Source organism: Megalobrama amblycephala, linkage group LG1 (assembly GCF_018812025.1).
Source record: "Megalobrama amblycephala isolate DHTTF-2021 linkage group LG1, ASM1881202v1, whole genome shotgun sequence".
Lineage (NCBI taxonomy): Eukaryota > Metazoa > Chordata > Actinopteri > Cypriniformes > Xenocyprididae > Megalobrama > Megalobrama amblycephala.
This window is the reverse complement of record NC_063044.1, coordinates 22,840,669-22,858,636: the sequence shown is the minus strand read 5'-3', so window position 1 is coordinate 22,858,636 and position 17,968 is coordinate 22,840,669. Positions and strand designations below refer to the sequence as shown.

The following is a 17,968-nucleotide window of genomic DNA, read 5'->3' as shown; positions in this document are numbered from 1 at the left end:
ATGCCTGCCTTGACGTGCACATGAACTTTAATGACATCTCTGACATTCTTAATCCGTAGGGTTTAATATGGAGTTGGCCCACCCCTTGCAGCTATAACAGCTTTAACTCTTCTGGGAAGGCTTTCCACAAGGTTTAGGAGTGTGTTTATGGGAATTTTTGACCATTCTTCTAGAAGCACATTTGTGAGGTCAGGCACTGATGTTGGATGAGAAGGCCTGGCTCACAGTCTCCACTCCAATTCATCCCAAAGGTGTTCTATCGGGTTGAGGTCAGGACTCTGTGCAGGCCAGTCAAGTTCCTCCACACCAAACTCACTCATCCATGTTTTTATGGACCTTGCTTTGTGCACTGGTGCGCAGTCATGTTGGAACAGGAAAGGGCAATCCCCAAAATGTTCCCTACCCAGTTGGGATCATGAAATTGTCCAAAATGTCTTGGTCTGCTGAAGCATTAACAGTTCCTTTCACTGGAACTAAGGGGCAAAGCCCAACCCCTGAAAAACAACCCCACACCATAATCCCCCTCCACCAAACTTTACACTTGGCACAATGCAGTCAGGCAAGCACTGTTCTCCTGGCAACCGCCAAACCCAGACTTGTCCATCGAATTGCCAGACAGAGAAGCGTGATTCGTCAGTCCAGAGAACATGTCTCCACCGCTCTAGAGTCCAGTGGCGGCGTGCTCTACACCACTGCATCTGACGCTTTGCATTGCATTGGTGATGTAAGGCTTAGATGCAGCTGCTCAGCCATGGAAACCCATTCCATGAAGCTCTCTGCACACTGTTCTTGAGCTAATCTGAAGGTCACACGAAGTTTGGAGGTCTGTAGCTATTGATTCTGCAGAATGTTGGCGACTTCTGCTCATGCGCTGACTCCGCTCTGTGATTTTACGTGGCCTACCACTTCGTGGCTGAGTTGCTGTTGTACCCAGTTGCGTCCACTTTATGATACCACTAACAGTTAACCGTGGAATATTTAGTAGTGAGGAAATTTCACGAATGGACCTATTGTACTGGTGGCAACCTATCACGGTACCACTCTTGAATTCGCTGAGCTCCTGAGAGCGACCCATTCTATCACAAATGTTTGTAGAAGCAGTCTGCATGCCTAGGTGCTTGATTTTACATACCTGTGGCCACGAAAGTGATTGGAACACCTGAATTCAATGATTTGTAGGGGTGTCCCAATACTTTTGGCAATATAGTGCATATTGAAGAGAGAAGGGAGAAGGAAACCAGTTTGGTAATAACAACTGAGGATTGGGAAAAAATTATGTAAACTACAATGGGCACCCTTCTGCTCCTTGTACTGGAAAGAATTTTGCTGGAGAAACATTATTGTACAGTACTACTCAGAGCATGTAGTCAGGATCTGCATGAATAGGGACTCCAGTATGAGCGTGAAACACAGACAACTTTACATGTAACAAGAACAAGACTTTATTAAAGGGATAGTTCACCCAAAAATAAAAATTCTGTCATCCATAGTATGTTTTTTTCCCCCTACTATGGAAGTCAATGGTGCCCCAAAGCAGCCTGCTTACAAACTTTCTTCAAAATATCTTCCTTTGTGTTCAACAGAACAAAGAAATTTATACAGGTTTGGAACAACCTGAGGGTTAGTAAATGATGACAGAATTTTTATTTGTGGGTGAACTATCAATTTAACTAGACTGAACACTTAACTACTCTAACATTCACACACACACATACATGCATACAGTTTACCAAGGATAAGAGAGAGCTGAAGCAGAGTACAGGAAGCAAGAAGTTTACAGCATTGTTTGAAATTCAGCCTAGAGCAAACCATCAGTTTAGTTGTAACACGCCCTTCTTTAAAAGGGGTAAGGATACTCAATGTATCAAATAATGAGACTAAGTTTGATACTTGCATGTCTTGTCCATTTGAATTTAAACTGTCCCGATGCAATTTGTGGAGGCTCCCGTTGAATCTTTGCCGATATTGTCTTGATGAAAGAGAAACAGATGGATTCAGAGGATCTTTGGTGAATGGAAGGTCTAGGCCGAGGCCTGGGACAAGCTTGGGGTTCCTTAGAAGCTTCTAGCTTCTTAGCATCATCTTCACATCAGCATTTTTCAGTACAGGAAAAGAGGGGAAAGAGAAGAGTGATCTTATGATAAATAATTTTAAAGGGTGAAGATGTCACACCCTCTTGAGGTGTCTGAGCCAATAAGGAGTTGTCCCCTCAGAGTGAACTTTACGAGTCTTTGTGCCATTGGCAGGATATTAGCATAAGACACTGGATTGGATGAATGAGAAAAGAACCTTCTAAATTACCAAATAGGAAACTAAAGTTGGAGTCCGTAGATACCAAACATGCTACCAATGTGATTTCAGTTAACTATAAATTTGCAACAACTCTAGAACATTAATACCAAAATAGTAGAATACTGTGGGATTACAAATTTAAGAATCTGTTTAAGATCTGCTGATCCTACATCCTGACATAACCTCATATGAAATACTAAGGTGAAGTACATTGTATTTAGCATTTTACGGTAAAGATGACGACATCAGATGAATGATTCTGTTTAGCAAAGTTTCCAGCAAGAGTTTTCTGCTAGTTCCTGTTCTCTTCATTGTATGTCTAATGAGTCAGATTACTACTCTTACCTTTTCTCGTTAATGGCTCTTGGAGCCCCTGTCCCATTCTTTGAATAGGTATGCTGATTGTATTAGGACTTGCAACACTCTAGAGACTAGGACAGGTTCCTATACCTGAATACTTTATTTGCATGCTTTGTTTAAGGTCGTCTCCCTGGTGCTTTGTCTCTATCCCTAAGCACTGCCCCCGAAAATGTATATAAACTTCAGTGTACACTGCCTTAGTTAGACTTAGTTAGAGTTATCAGTTTTCCTGTGCCCTATAACAGGACACCTAGTTCTGCCTGTGTGTTAGCTACGTTTGGGATGCTAGTTGCAGTTTTAAAGGGATGGGTTCACAGAACTTTGATAGAGTGAGTATCTGGATAATTCATTAAATATAATGAATAATTGTGTGTCTGATTGGTCCAGACGCTACAACAGTATACTAGAAACACTTCAATTGATTGCAGTTTTGAGGTACTTTATTTGGGCATTGTGCCGATGGTTTCCTAGTGGTGTATTTGAGTAAATGTACAGTAATTAGCATAATGCAAGTACACATTACATTTTGCATGGCACCTAACTTTTTCTGCAGCAGTTTGTTTCTGCTTTAACCCTTTTTCACACGTAACTTTAAAATATTCTGGCTGAGTCCCCAGCATGAGTTTTTCAAGGCCACTGTTATTTAGAACACATCACTTTATTGTTTCCATGGTGACACGTCATTGCTCGTCACGTCACACACCGCAGCGCTGTATGATGATCAGCTTTTTTAATTTTTCCTTTTTTATTCAAAATATTCACAAATGTGCTAGCTATAACATGAAATATCTGATATTCCGATTGTCAAATATGAGTAAGTGGATGTGGAACCTTTATAATGATCGTGTTAGTTGAGCTGTAGCCTATGTACGATGGGCGCCACCATGTTAGTTTTGCAGTACAGAGAATTGGAGCTGTTGGATTTACAACAAGTGAATTCATCAACTTCACCCAAACTACATAAAAGTGAGTGAGCCGATGAACTGAGGAATAAAAGAATAAACTTTACTTACACAATGTGTATCTGATATGAATAAAACGTCGTCTAATTATAATGGAAAGGATTGTTATTGCCACTTCTACAGACATCAGTGTGTATTTTACAAACTCTAAATATATTGTTTTGTTAGAACTTATGTGTATTTAAATGTCTGAAACCTAGAATAAACTTTATTTGGTTAAAAACACTGCATATTTTTTATATATGAAAAGGCTCGGCACAAGCCAAACCATGCAAGCACATTTGAATTGGGCAGTTGATCACGTGATGCACTGAACGTTCTAAATCACACCGGTATGATCGTATGCGTCAATTGGTTAAAGAAGGGGCGGGGAACATTGATCCTGGAGGGCCATTATCCTGCAGAGTTTAGGATCAACATTTCCCACCCCTGATCTAAAGGCATTGAAGATACTATATCTTGTGCATTTTGCCGTTACTCACCCAAACTTGTAATCAAGGCTACTTTAAATGAATGTAGGTGTATGAGTGAATGAGCAGGTAGTTGCTGAATTGCAGATGTTTCATATATGAGATGAGGTCATGACTGCAGCGGTGATGAGGTTGAAACCAGCACATCCAGTGCTTTGACTACTTAATTTTACTTAACATTATTTTATCAACTATATTGACAAGACCTTTATGAAGGATATTGGTTTACTTATGGTGTTTTTTTACACTTGACCTTACCTGAGTCTTGTTGACTTGTGAGAGGCCATTGTGTTGACCTTGATTTATTGCAATATTGAGGTCTTCAGTTTTTTTATTTTAGAAAATAAACATGATTTCTCATCAATCAAATCAATTGTTTCTTATTTTCACTGGCATTTCTCTCAGGTGTTGAGGACTAGTAGATCTTTGAGCCTACATTCAGCATGAGTAAAATACTTCAGTAATGTTAAAATCAGATACTCTAAGACCTTTACTCATGTTGTATTATAATTGGTGACTTGTAACTTGTAATGGAGTCATTTTTGCTGTCAGGTATCTGTACTTTTATTCAAGAATGGTTTTCAGGAACTCTTTACACCTCTGCTCTTTCCACAGTGATGACTTCTAAAACAGTTCTCTTTCGAGTGAATCCTCATGTGGCACTTAAGTTTACCTTTAAATCTGAAACTCTTTCCACACTGACCACATATGAATGGCTTCTCTCCCGTGTGAACATTCATGTGTTCCCTAAAGCTTGGTTCCCGTGTGAAGCCATTCCCGCACAGAGAGCAGGTCTAAGGCTTTTCTCTAGTGTGAGTTCTCATGTGGATTTTAAGGCTTCCTTTTCGACCAAAACTTTTTCCACACTGTTGACAGGTGTAAGGCTTTTCTCCAGTGTGAGTTCTTATGTGATCTTCAAGGCTTCTTTTATGTGTGAAACTCTTTCCACATTGTTTGCAGGTGTAAGGCTTTTCTCTAGTGTGAATTCTCATGTGGACTTTAAGGATTTCTTTTCGACTGAAACTTTTTCCACACTGTTGGCAGGTATAAGGCTTTTCTCCAGTGTGAATTCTCATGTGGTCTTCAAGGCTTCTTTTATGTGTGAAACTCTTTCCACATTGTTTGCAGGTGTAAGGCTTTTCTCCAGTGTGAATTCTCATGTGGACTTTAAATTGTCCTTTTCCACTGAAATTCTTTCCACACTGTTTGCAGGTGTAAGGCTTTTCTCCAGTATGAATTCTCATGTGGACTGTGAGTCTTCCTTTTCTACTGAAACTCTGTCCACATTGTTGGCAGGTGTACGGCTTTTCTCCAGTGTGAATTCTCATGTGGTCTTTAAGGCTTCCATTTTGACTGAAACTCTGTCCACATTGTTGGCAGGTGTAAGGCTTTTCTCCAGTGTGAATTCTCATGTGGACTGCGAGTCTTCCTGTTCTACTGAAACTCTGTCCACATTGTTGGCAGGTGTAAGGCTTTTCTCCAGTGTGAATTCTCATGTGGACTGTGAGTCTTCCTTTTCTACGGAAACTCTGTCCACATTGTTGGCAGGTGTACGGCTTTTCTCCAGTGTGAATTCTCATGTGGTCTATAAGGCTTCCATTTTGACTGAAACTCTGTCCACATTGTTGGCAGGTGTAAGGCTTTTCTCCAGTGTGAATTCTCATGTGGACTGTGAGTCTTCCTTTTCTACTGAAACTCTGTCCACATTGTTGGCAGGTGTACGGCTTTTCTCCAGTGTGAATTCTCATGTGGTCTTTAAGGCTTCCATTTTGACTGAAACTCTGTCCACATTTTTGGCAGGTATAAGGCTTTTCTCCAGTATGAATTCTCATGTGGACTTTAAGGTTTTCTTTAAGTGTGAAACTCTTTCCACACTGTTTGCAGATGTAAGGCTTTTCTCCAGTGTGAGTTTTCATGTGGACTTGTAGGTTTCTATGTTGATCAAAACTCTTTCCACACAGCTGGCAGGTCAAATAACTTTTAGTTCCTGTCTTTTGAGCTCTTTTTTGTGAGAAAGTCTTTTTAGCCTGTGTCGATCTTTCCCCAGTCATGAAATCGTGATGTTTATCATAATGTTCTTTCTCTTCTTCCCTTTCACTAAGTTCATTACTTGCCTCTTTCAGTGCCATTAGGTCTAGGGCAAAAATAGACATAAAACAATTTAGACATTTAAAAGCATCAAAACCAGCAACATGTATGATCTATAAACTCTCCTATGGATCATGGATGGGCAGCTTTGGTTCTGGAGGACTCTTGCAGAGTACAGTTTTATCCCTAATCAAATACACCTGCCTGTAATTTTCAAACAGTCCTGAAGACTTAGGGTTATATTTTGGGTTTGGGTTAAATTTTGCAGGTGTGTTTGGATCAAGGATGGAGCTAAACTTTGTAGAATAGTGTCCCTCCAGCAGAGGCATGCGATAAAAGCTTTCATCAAGTAGATGCAAACTAACACAATCATAAAACATTAATCAATAGGGATGCACGATACCAAGCTCATGTACTTGTACTCATACTCGTAAAAATACCCCCGATATCAAAGACCGATACCTCACGTGGCGTAACTGACAGAATTTTTTGTGCACAGAGACACCAGTGGCAGAAGCAATATCAGCCTCAGGGCTGTGGAAATTGTTCAAATTTAATGATGACAACCCACACATTGCAAACTGCATGCAAATCACGCTGAATGACACAGACCAGAAACGCCCTCTCTCTTTCTTGCACGCGATCCCAGTTCTCTCAGACAGCATGTGATCAGTTCTCCTTGCGCCTGAATGTTCAAATGCACAAAATGTCTATAGTTGTCAAAATGTCCATCATGTTGAGTATTTCACGTAAATACAGTCGGTTATGGCTTAAGTGGACGTAAACAGGTGGGTGAAAACAGGACAGGTGTCAGTATATTACATCTATGGATTCTGTCTTAAAATGACAGTAGCCTAATTAAATCTTTGTCTGTCATTAATGTTAATAAAACAACAAAATATGTTAAATGAATATAAATGTAGGCAGTTTAAAAAAAGACGATGTTTGTTTTTTTATTTTGACTTTGGTAATTATGCCTTTTGAAGGTAATTGGATACAGTGAAATTTGTGCTTTAAGTTTGTGACAAGCACAACAAAATTATTACTTTTTTCATTAGAGTTATAATAAAGAAACTGTCCTAATAAATGTAGCTGTATTGGTGAGTACAAGGAAAAAAAATAAATAAATAAAATTATATATATATATATATATATATATATATATATATATATATATATATACACATGCTCGTACTCGATCCTTAAAAAGGGTATTGTGCATCCCTGTTATTCAACATAAAAGTCAAAGCTTTTTAACGTTATTGAATGAAATTTTGAGCCCATGAAGTGGTGTAAGAATATACAGTATCTCACAGAAGTGAGTACACCCCTCACATTTTTTGTAAATATTTTCATGTGACAACACTGCAGAAATGAAACTTTGCTACAATGTAAAGTAGTGAGTGTACAGCTTGTAGAACAGTGTCAATTTTCTGTCCCCTCAAAATAACTCAACACACAGCCATTAATGTCTAAACCGATGACCACAAAAGTGAGTACACTCTTAAGTTAAAATGTCCAAATTGGGCCCAAACGCATAAAAGTATAACATGCAAGCTTTTGGGGGGCAAAATTTTTGTTCAAAATGTTGCTATTTTTAAATGAAACAGCCACATTAAAGTGTTATGGCCTGTACACACCAGGATGAACATTGCACACGTTTATCGCCAGCGTTTTGAGACGTTTTTTGTGTTCATACCCAAGCAATTTTCAAAGTTGTGTTTTTCTGTAACTTCAGCAGCTCCAGGCCCGTGAACAAAAGCAATCTCATTGGTCTGCCAGTTTTTAACACGGCACATCAAACCAGAAAAACAAACCCAAGGATTTTTTTTTAAAAATGACGTTTTTACACCTGCCATTTTTCGCGTCTGTGTGCACACTCACATTGGCGCACTTTGTTTAGTCACAAGGTGTTAAACATGATATTTGTCCCAGTGTGTACAGGCCTTTAAGATTGCATGAAATTAGAATAAAATGTTTGTTTTTATTATTAAAAGCAGATGCCGTGTTCTTTATTTTGACATTGTATGTTCAGCTATTCATATAAAAAAAAATATTCTTGGAAGTTTTATGAAAAATCATCAAAAATCCTGCTGGTGGCTTGTAACTTAAAAAGAACACTGACAGGGAAAAAAAATAATGCTTATGAGATGTGCTTTCCTCTGCACAAAACTTACATTTTACAGTTATACTCTTCCCTGTAAATGTTAGAAAATCCTGCAAGTGTGTATTTTCTGACAATGGGCTCCGTTAAACTTCAATGAACAAACGCAAGTGAGCACATGCACGTCAAACAGACAGAGCGCAGTTGAATAGGAATGAAATAAACACTCTAGATGTCCTGGTCCTGGAGAAAGGTTTCCTGCAGAGTTCAGCTCCAATCCTGATTAAACACACCTGAAGCAGTGAATTACTGCGTGCATCTCCCCCACCGGACGAGAAGTTTATGCTGGACCTTTATTTTCATTAAAAGGGATAATGTCTGGTTTTGTTGGCACATTTTGTAAATGTAAGCAACTAATTAAGACTCAAAAACTGTGTGCCAGTGTGTTGAAACATACATACCTCCTATTCACGTGAAGAGTTACAGAATTTCCCATGCACACCGCTAGGTGAAATGGGTTCAGGCGCACTCAAAGCACACTTCACCATTTTATTGTGTGCACCCAAGTGAACTTGTGGACGCGTCAAGTATAAATCAGGAATTAAGATTCTCAGGGGCACTTGATAATTTCAGGCAGGTGTGTTCGATCAGGGTTGGATCTGAACTCTGCATTAGGGCTGGCCGATATATCGCATGCGATTGTCACGCGCATTTCGTCAGTAAAGCCGTAGTTCACTGACAAGCTACGCAATATCGCGTTCATTAGGCGATTCATCTGTGATATGAACGCGATATTGCGTGGCTTGTCAGTGATCTTCGGCTCTGTCTATTAAATGCCGCTTCATTTGAAAGCAGGTGATGGCGATTTAGCGGTAATCAGGGAACCGGCTTTACTGACGAAATGCGCGTGACAGTCACATGCGATATATCGCCCAGCCCTACTCTGCATGTATGTAGATCTCCAGGAACAGGATTGGGCATTTCTGCTCTAGGTTCAACTCATCAGCCCATTATTAGAGACTCAAGATCGGAAATGGCTGCGTTCAAGTTCAGATGTGTATGTCCTTCCCTCGCTAGCTTCCCTCCATCTTGTGGACTCGGATGTCTATCACTGTTTACACTGAACGAGTGCCCAATACTGGCAGAATCTGTCTAGCTACTTTAAATGTAACTCTCTAAGCTGTTGATTGCTGGGAATCTACTATGGAGCTGACTTGTAGTCAGATGCAACTTATGTTCCATAAAATACTGTAATACCAGCTTCCTACGGTTCTGCCGCTACCTACGAAGATGCAGGAATCCAGCGTGTAGCGGCTGTACAATGTCATGTTGTAAATAAGACAACATCTGTATTGCAAATCCTTCTTGTTGCTGTTTTTGGCTTATGCCTACCAATGCAATGTCATTGCCATAGAAACCAATGCAGATGTTCCAGAAAATGAAAGAGTGGCATGAACACACACATCGGATCTGAACAGCTGCGATACACAGTTTGGACATCAATAACTTTAGATCAGATTCCAATCGGATACACAAATAATCGGATTTGGACTGACAGTGTCACATTCACACCTCATGCAAAGACTGCACGGCAGCACGTAGCAAGAACAGGAGCAGCAGTGCCGCGATTGTTTCAGCGTTGGGTATATTTTTGATAGACGCTAACGCTCAATTAAAGTTAAAGTACACCTTTGATGGACAAAATAAATGCATGTGCATCAATCACTGCCATGCGTTGATCACTGTAGCCAATCACAGGCATATCCAATGAACAACAATGGCCAATCAGAGGTGTTTATGAATCTGCTCAACAGTGCTCAAAATGTCAGATTTCAGCACCGACATGGTACCAAAGTGTGTACTTTTGTCAATTCTAGTTTGCAAATGTGTCTGAAGTGAAGCAGAAGAAATTTGTCCAGCGGTGGAGAGTAGACATGACCTGGAGGATCACATATGAGCTAATCTCAGTATAAAAATCCACCTGTTACTAAAAGTCCTCTTGTATGGGACAAGTGAATTTTTGAGCAGGTAAAAGAATTGTACTTGCCTGACCGGGTCACTGAATAAGTAGCTTGATTTAAAGGTGCCCTAGAATTAAAAATTGAATTTATCTTGGCATAGTTGAATAACAAGAGTTCAGTACATGGAAATGACATACAGTGAGTCTCAAACACCATTGTTTCCTCCTTCTTATATAAATCTCATTTGTTTAAAAGACCTCCAAAGAACAGGCGAATCTCAACATAACACAGACTGTGACGCAATCGGGATCATTAATATGTATGCCCCCAATATTTGCATATGCCAGCCCATGTTCAAGGCATTACACAAGGGCAGCCAGTATTAACGTCTGGATCTGTGCACAGCTGAATCATCAGACTAGGTAAGCAAGCAAGGACAATAGCGAAAAATGGCAGATGGAGCAATAATAACTGACATGATCCATGATAACATGATATTTTTAGTGATATTTGTAAATTGTCTTTCTAAATGTTTCGTTAGCATGTTGCTAATGTACTGTAAAATGTGGTTAAAGTTACCATCGTTTCTTACTGTATTCACAGAGACAAGAGCCGTCGCTATTTTCATTTTTAAAACACTTGCAGTCTGTATAATGCATAAACAACTTCTTTCTTTATAAATCTCTCCAACAATGTGTAATGTTAGCTTTAGCCATGGAGCACCATCAAACTCATTCAGAATCAAATGTAAACATCCAAATAAATACCATACTTACGCGATTAGACATGCTGCATGACGAACACTAAAGATCCATTTTGAGGGTCATATTAGCTGTGTGAACTTTGTTTATGCACTGTTTAAGGCAAGCGCGAGCTCCGGGTGCGGAGAGTGCGAGATTTAAAGGGGCCACAGCCTGATCGGCGCATATTTAATGATGCCCCAAAATAGGCAATTTAAAAAAATGAATAAAAAAAAAATCTATGGGGTATTTTGAGCTGAAACTTAACAGACACATTCAGGAGACACCTTAGACTTATATGACATCTTTTAAAAAGACGTTCTACGGCACCTTTAATAATAATAACAAAAAATAAGTATATTTCCAAGCAGCAGTTAACAGAGCCAAGCACAACAGAGGCAAAATGAGGAGCAAAACACACATGGAGCATTAACACCAAATGCAAAAATAGCAATTATAGACATTTGATAATGACAATTAATGATAATTTTGTCACGATAATCACAATATGTAATTTTAGGTAAATATTGTTCACTGGTTTCATCAAATATTATCAGTTCACTCGGTTCTACTTCAAACTGTTTTTCACACTTCCCCTGCTGACTTTCCTCAATATGACACACACACATGAAATGGTTATTGATGTAAAATGTTTCAATCAGGACTTATTTATTGCTTGATTTATTGTTCAATTACTGCTATTCATGTTCAGGTATGTTAAAATGTTAGTACAGCACTTTTGAGCATGAACAGAAAAATCTTACTTTTCCATTGTTCTCTATTCAGAAGAAGATATTGGGTTTAATGTTGCAGAAAATAATTGTTTTGTTTTGGCTACTTCTGTAATATTTTCTGTAAGATTATACTTCTGTATAGTCTCTATTTCTGTAGAGCTGGACATTTGAATAAGGATCAAATGACTGAGTTCAGCTGTGAGAATAAAACCAACCTGTGTGTTCCTCAGTTTCTTCATGTTTCACTCTGAATGTTTCTTCAATCTTTATATCTTCAGTCTCCTCTTTAATAAACTCAATCTTTAAGTCTTCAGTCTCCTCTTTAATTAACGCCATCTTTAAGAAGAGAATAATTAACAGAGTTAATGGTCCTCAGTGACCTGGTTAAAACAACAACTCAAAACTAATGCTGCAAATTAATAAAAACTTAATATTTAGACATTTATGATCTACATTTGGGGGCGGTTTCCCGGACAGAGATTAGGCCTAGTCCTAGAATAAAATGGCCCTTTAAACCAGATTAACAGAAATCTGCTTTCTCTGTCATGGTGTAAAATAGTCCTAAACTTACTATAGTCCAGAGTTTAGTAAACTGATTTCCTGGAGGAAGACTAGAGCTGCTCCAGGACTAAATTGAGGTTTAAATTAAACCTACCAGGAGGAGGTTTAACTTCAGATTAACGTTGTGTTTCAAAGAAGACGTATGTATTACTTTATATATATATATATATATATATATTTTTTTTTTTTTTTTATTTTTTTTTGATTTAACAGCATTGTTTCTGGTTCAAATGTGATTTCTTCATGTTAAATTGACTTGAAATGGTTACTAGAACTCACTTGATGTTTTCATTTTGAAATAACATGTTTCAGGCAAGTAACCCAATCAAACAGGACTTTCACTTCCCATCATGCTTTGCAGCAGGCTGAATTGAGAGAGTAAATGTTGAAAAAGTGTTATTTTATATATTTTTTAGAAAGATGAGAATATGGAGAGACTTCTTACTGTTTATTGTTCTATTATGTAAAAGTTTTTGTTATGTTAGTGTTTTTTGGAGATTACCGTTGTGGTGAAGTGTAGAGCTTGTGTTTGGGTTGAGGACCTGCTAACAAGAATTGCCTTTTTTATACATATATATATATATATATATTATATATATATATATATATATATATATATATATATATATATATATATATATATATATATTATATATATATATATATATATATTTTTATATATATATATATATATATATATATATATATATATATATATATATATATATATATATATATATAATATAAATAAATAAATAATCAATCAATCACTATGATGGTGCTTTGGATGAAACCAGTATTAATTCTAGACTGCCAACATGATTATCACATGTGTAAATAGTTACATTTAGTTTGTTGCAATGTAAAGACAAAACAAAAGCATTAATAATTGATTATTATATATACAGAATTAATCTATTTAAATAGAGTTCATTACAAACAGATTTCCAGGCATTTCTCTTTTTCCACAGCTTGCTTCCAAATGTATTTTGCTTGCTTTAAAAGAACTGTCTCTTGTTTAGTTAAGTTTTTTTGATTGCAGTCTTTTTCTGCTGCCATTGTTTTTCTTGGATTTGTTTCTCAGTTCCATGCAATATTAAGCTTTTCTTGGTTCATTCCATGTTTTACAGGCAACCTCTCTCATGCTAATAGAGCGCCCCAGGGATGACGTGTTTTTGTAGGCCAACCCGGAAGTTAGCGGCGCACGGGTTCCCTCGGTTGAAAGCCTATTCATTTTTCCCATAGACTTTTGGAAAATAAGCTCTGTGTTTAACAAAGGGTTATGACACTTACACGTTTTGTCTATCAAGATAATCTTTACAAGTTAACACAACATTTATAGATTTTGAAGCCTAAATAAAGTCGTCAGATATAAAAGGCTAACAGTAGGCTATAAACGGACTACAGCAAACCATGGTCGCGGATCAACGTCGTCACCACCAAGCGTCCTCAAACTTTATTTAGAAAACAACTCTATTTAAAAACATGCTCGCTGATTATGATCTGTTCTGTTATGAATACTTATCCACTTTTTCATGAGAAATGCTGTCCAAATGTCCCGTTTTTAAAGATGACGTCTAAAGTCCCCGCCAAAGGAAGTAGTCCCTATTAGCAATTTGTTAGCAACCCCCGATTTTAAGACACAGTAAAAGTTTTAAAAAAATCACAAGTGGGTTATAACTGGTGTGTTTTATGTCATAGATCAAAACGTGAAAGTATGTAGAGGCTTTGTTAACCACAGACCTTATTTCAGGCGATTTAGCAAAAACCCATTCAAAAAACCCATTGACTTTACGGCGTTGGAACCGGAAGTCCTAAAATGCTAACTCGCTTCCGGATTTTGCCTACAAAAACGCGTCATCCCTGAGGCACTCTATTCAGATTAGCACAGTTGGTTTTAAATTAATCTGGTTTATTTTAATTCAGGACTCCATAGTCCAGGTTTTAATAATCTGTACTTAATCTGTGTTTCAGAAAGCCATTTTTTAAACCACGATTAACTATTCTAGATTAAGGCCTATCCTGGCATAAATTAAACCCTGTCCAGGAAACCGCCCCTTGGTATTTAAAAAAATACAGCTTATTTTAATGATTACACTGATGAAAACATGAGCAGTTTGTAAAAGTTCTCATCACACGTGGTTTTGTTGTTCTGTTTGAGAAATGATTCAGTGAATCACGACACGTGCTGCTCAGTGTTGCCAGATCTCGCGAGACAAATAAGCAACCAGGCCTGTGAAAACAAGCCCAAAACAAGCGACTTTTTCTACGGAGCCCCCCCACCCCCAGGTTCCGGTAAGAGGAAAAATAAATAAACTGTGTGCACGTTTTTACAATCCGTGAGGACGGATTTTAAACTGTGGGTACAGATTGTCAATTTACATCCATGTAGACAGATTGGTAAACTGTGCGCAGTTTTACAAAACTGCACACATGGTAACGTTACAGTTTTATTTTTCTCCCCCCTGAGCAAAAAGATTAACCTCGGTGTAGTTAAACTTGAAAAAATGTGTATATTGACGTCTTTCCGCGTTTGAAAGAACATTCAATTCTCATGTTCACTCATTATTTGACGCTATAAATGGACTAGTAGGAAGAGATGATCGGTTTACGAGCCTCTTGAGCAGAGGCGCTAGCAATCCGTCACGACCATGGTCACGACACATTAAAGAGCCACAAAACGGATTTTATTGTTTGAATTTCTTTAATAACTACACAGTTTGAAAGCTGGAACTTTGTTTAATATCGTAAGTAACCTGCTCTGTCTTGTCTGTCGACGTGTTGCCAGTATCCTCTTTGCTCCACGATGTATTTTTCACTGCGTGTGACGTGACAGCGCCACGGCTTGTCGGACAAAGCAACAGTAACTAAGGGGGCGGGTCTTTGCGAAGGGCCAATTAGAAGCAGGATGTGGGTGGGGAAAAACTCTCCTGTGTGTATGGGGAAAGGGGAGGACAGAGAGAACAGGCTAGACAAACTCCTACATTTAAACAACATATAGAAAATATCTGCTTGACAACTTATTATGGAGCTGGGATCAAGCCCAAAATAAGCAACTACACTTTAGAAACAAGCCCAAAAAAACGCGACCCGCGACTACCAATATTTGTAAGCGACTTTACAGAAAAACAAGCCCAAAGTCGCTTATAATAAGCGGACTTGGCAACACTGGTGCTGCTCAAAGTGTTTGGTTCAATTGACTCGGAGTTGAAAAGTTCAGTTTCTCCATCATTACTCTCCAGATACTGAACTCGTGTTCATGATAAACTGATTTATGATATATATATATATATATATATATATATATATATATATATATATATATATATAGAGAGAGAGAGAGAGAGAAATGAGACGCAGATTTACTGTTTCTCATCATTGGATGAGTTTTACTCACACAAATATCCTTCATTACACTTAGATAAAGAATCACAATGTTATATTCTAAACTAATTTCACATCGATTGTAAAAATAAAAACAACAACAACTATAAATCATTGAACTGTTTCTATCGATTAAAACAGCTTAAATTCTTAAAACAAACCTTTCCTCAGCAGAATCACAACAGATGCATGAGTTCGGCGCAGTCTTGTGACGTCATGTCGTCACTCCAAAATAAAAGTCCTGTTCACACGCTGCATTGTCTACAATCACAGAAGTGAATAGAAATCTATTTTTTATTAAAATTAAAACAGTGACAAATATTATACAAACACACGTTAATTAAAAAGGTTGTATGACTTCATAAAGTAGAGTTTATTAATGTGTCCAAATTAAAACATTTAAAGTTGGTGTGTTTTACCAATATAAAAAATGTGGACAAGTTCATTTGAGTCTAAACATAGGTATAAAATATGTAAAAATGTATCTTTCAAGAATCAGTATAAAAATGAGAGAAGCAATGCTCTTAAAAGAGACTTTAGGTTCTCTCATGTGCTTTTATGTGGTTATCAAGTTTGTTGTTTAGAGAAAATCAAAAAGGAAGAAAAAATAAATAATCACCAAATATCTATATTTCATAGGTGTGTTCATTTACTGAGAATTTGAAAAGTGTCAATTAAAATGAATACAGACGCAATGGCTTGTTTTCAGAAGAATAAAAAAACATAACTGAATAAAATACTAGCGTAGCCTTTGTAAATACATATAAGAAAACACATTGTTTGTGAAGTGCTCTACCAATGACTATGAATTATGAACTGACATAAACATAAGGAGATTTAAGAAGAGTGTGTAAATTAGTATTGTGTTTACACTCTATAAATCCTCATTTGTGTTGCTATTTTAGACTAAGCTTTTAAAATAAATTTAAAAATTACTGTTCATTGACTCAGCCTGTATCTGTTAAAGGTCCCGTTTTTCGTGGTTTTTTGAAGCTTTGATTGTGTTTATAGTGTGCAATATAACATGTGTTCATGTTTCGCGTGTAAAAAAACACAGTATTTTTCACATAATTTACTTATCTGTATACCGCTGTTTCCACTGTCATAAAAACGGGCTGATGACTTCCTTGTTCTATGAAGTCCCTCCTTCAGAAATACGTAACGAGTTCTGATTGTGCCAGCGGATCCTGTGTTGTGATTCGACAGCAGCTTAGCGTACCCAGAGCCATAGGCTGCGTTCCAGTTCGGTTTTTAAATGCCCTTCCCTCGCTAACTTCACTCGGTCTCGTTGACTCGGATGTACGTCATTGCTTACGTTGCACGAGTGTCCACTTCTGGCGGAACCTTTGTATGGGCTCAATTGGAACGTCCTAAGCCCTTGATCACTTGGAATCCGCAATGGAGCTGATTTATTATTTATTTTTTCCCCTTACAAAATTGTTTAATACAGCATTCTATATGTATATATGTGTGTTTTAAATGTTTAAAAAATAATTAATATATCATAGAGTTGTTTGTGGTGGGGTAAATTAAACGCGATATGCGGTGACGTCACAATCGTGTTGCATTGTGGGTTATGGAGCTGCCTGAAGTGTACATATGAAGTAGACTCGCTCCCTCTGTCAAAATCGAGGGAGCGAGGGTCTGTCCATATAAACTTCCCTTGTCCACTTCACGAAGTGGAACGCACTTCAAAATGGCGGCAGGGATTCCCCCGAGGGGAAGTGTTTAGGGAAGTTCGCGAGTGCGTGTCTAAAACCGAACTGGAACGCAGCCATAGAGAGAGCGCACCTTGCCCGGAAAGGTCACGCCTCTTACCATAACGTGTGCTGCACATAGTTTTACATGTGGATTATTGTGGTGTCGTGCCGAATGAACACAAAAGACAATAATTCCCGAGAGACTGAACTCTTTAATCACCACAAGCAGCGACAGAAAATGTACAACGTTAGCACTCACTCAGAAGAATACCTCATACGGAAAATAGCCATATACATAAACATAGTCCCCTCTTGTGGCCATTATGTGCACTGCAGTCCAACATTAACTATTGCAGTAAGGATACCACAATTAAAATTTTCGGGAACCGAGTTAAACATAAATTGTAACCATTGAGCTCTAAGTACAGTGTCCCTGGGAAGGCCAAACAAAGGTGATTGGACTGCGGGATGAAAATAACAGCGTTTCGACGACATGGCGACAAACACACTCTACAAACGCAACTCTTGCTCTTCTCCGTGGGAGCGCAACAAGACCACGCCCCCTTTTTGTGTATTCCTGTGGGCGGAAGTTAGTCAAAAAACTGTTTTAGT

At 38.0% G+C, this 17,968-nt stretch overlaps 1 protein-coding gene across 1 annotated transcript in view; it reads right to left on the bottom strand.

Moving 5' to 3' along the window:
* Positions 1-12,342, bottom strand: part of LOC125244129 (gastrula zinc finger protein XlCGF57.1-like) — a 39,470-nt gene extending 27,128 nt beyond the window's left edge. The window contains exons 1-2 of the mRNA XM_048154112.1: positions 11,927-12,342; positions 4,893-6,218 (exon numbers count right to left, since the gene is read on the bottom strand). Of these exons, the coding sequence (XP_048010069.1) occupies positions 4,893-6,218; positions 11,927-12,047 (1,447 nt within the window). The 5' untranslated portion in view covers positions 12,048-12,342. The remainder of the gene's footprint in view (positions 1-4,892; positions 6,219-11,926) is intronic.
* Between the last annotated feature and the right edge of the window lie 5,626 nt (positions 12,343-17,968).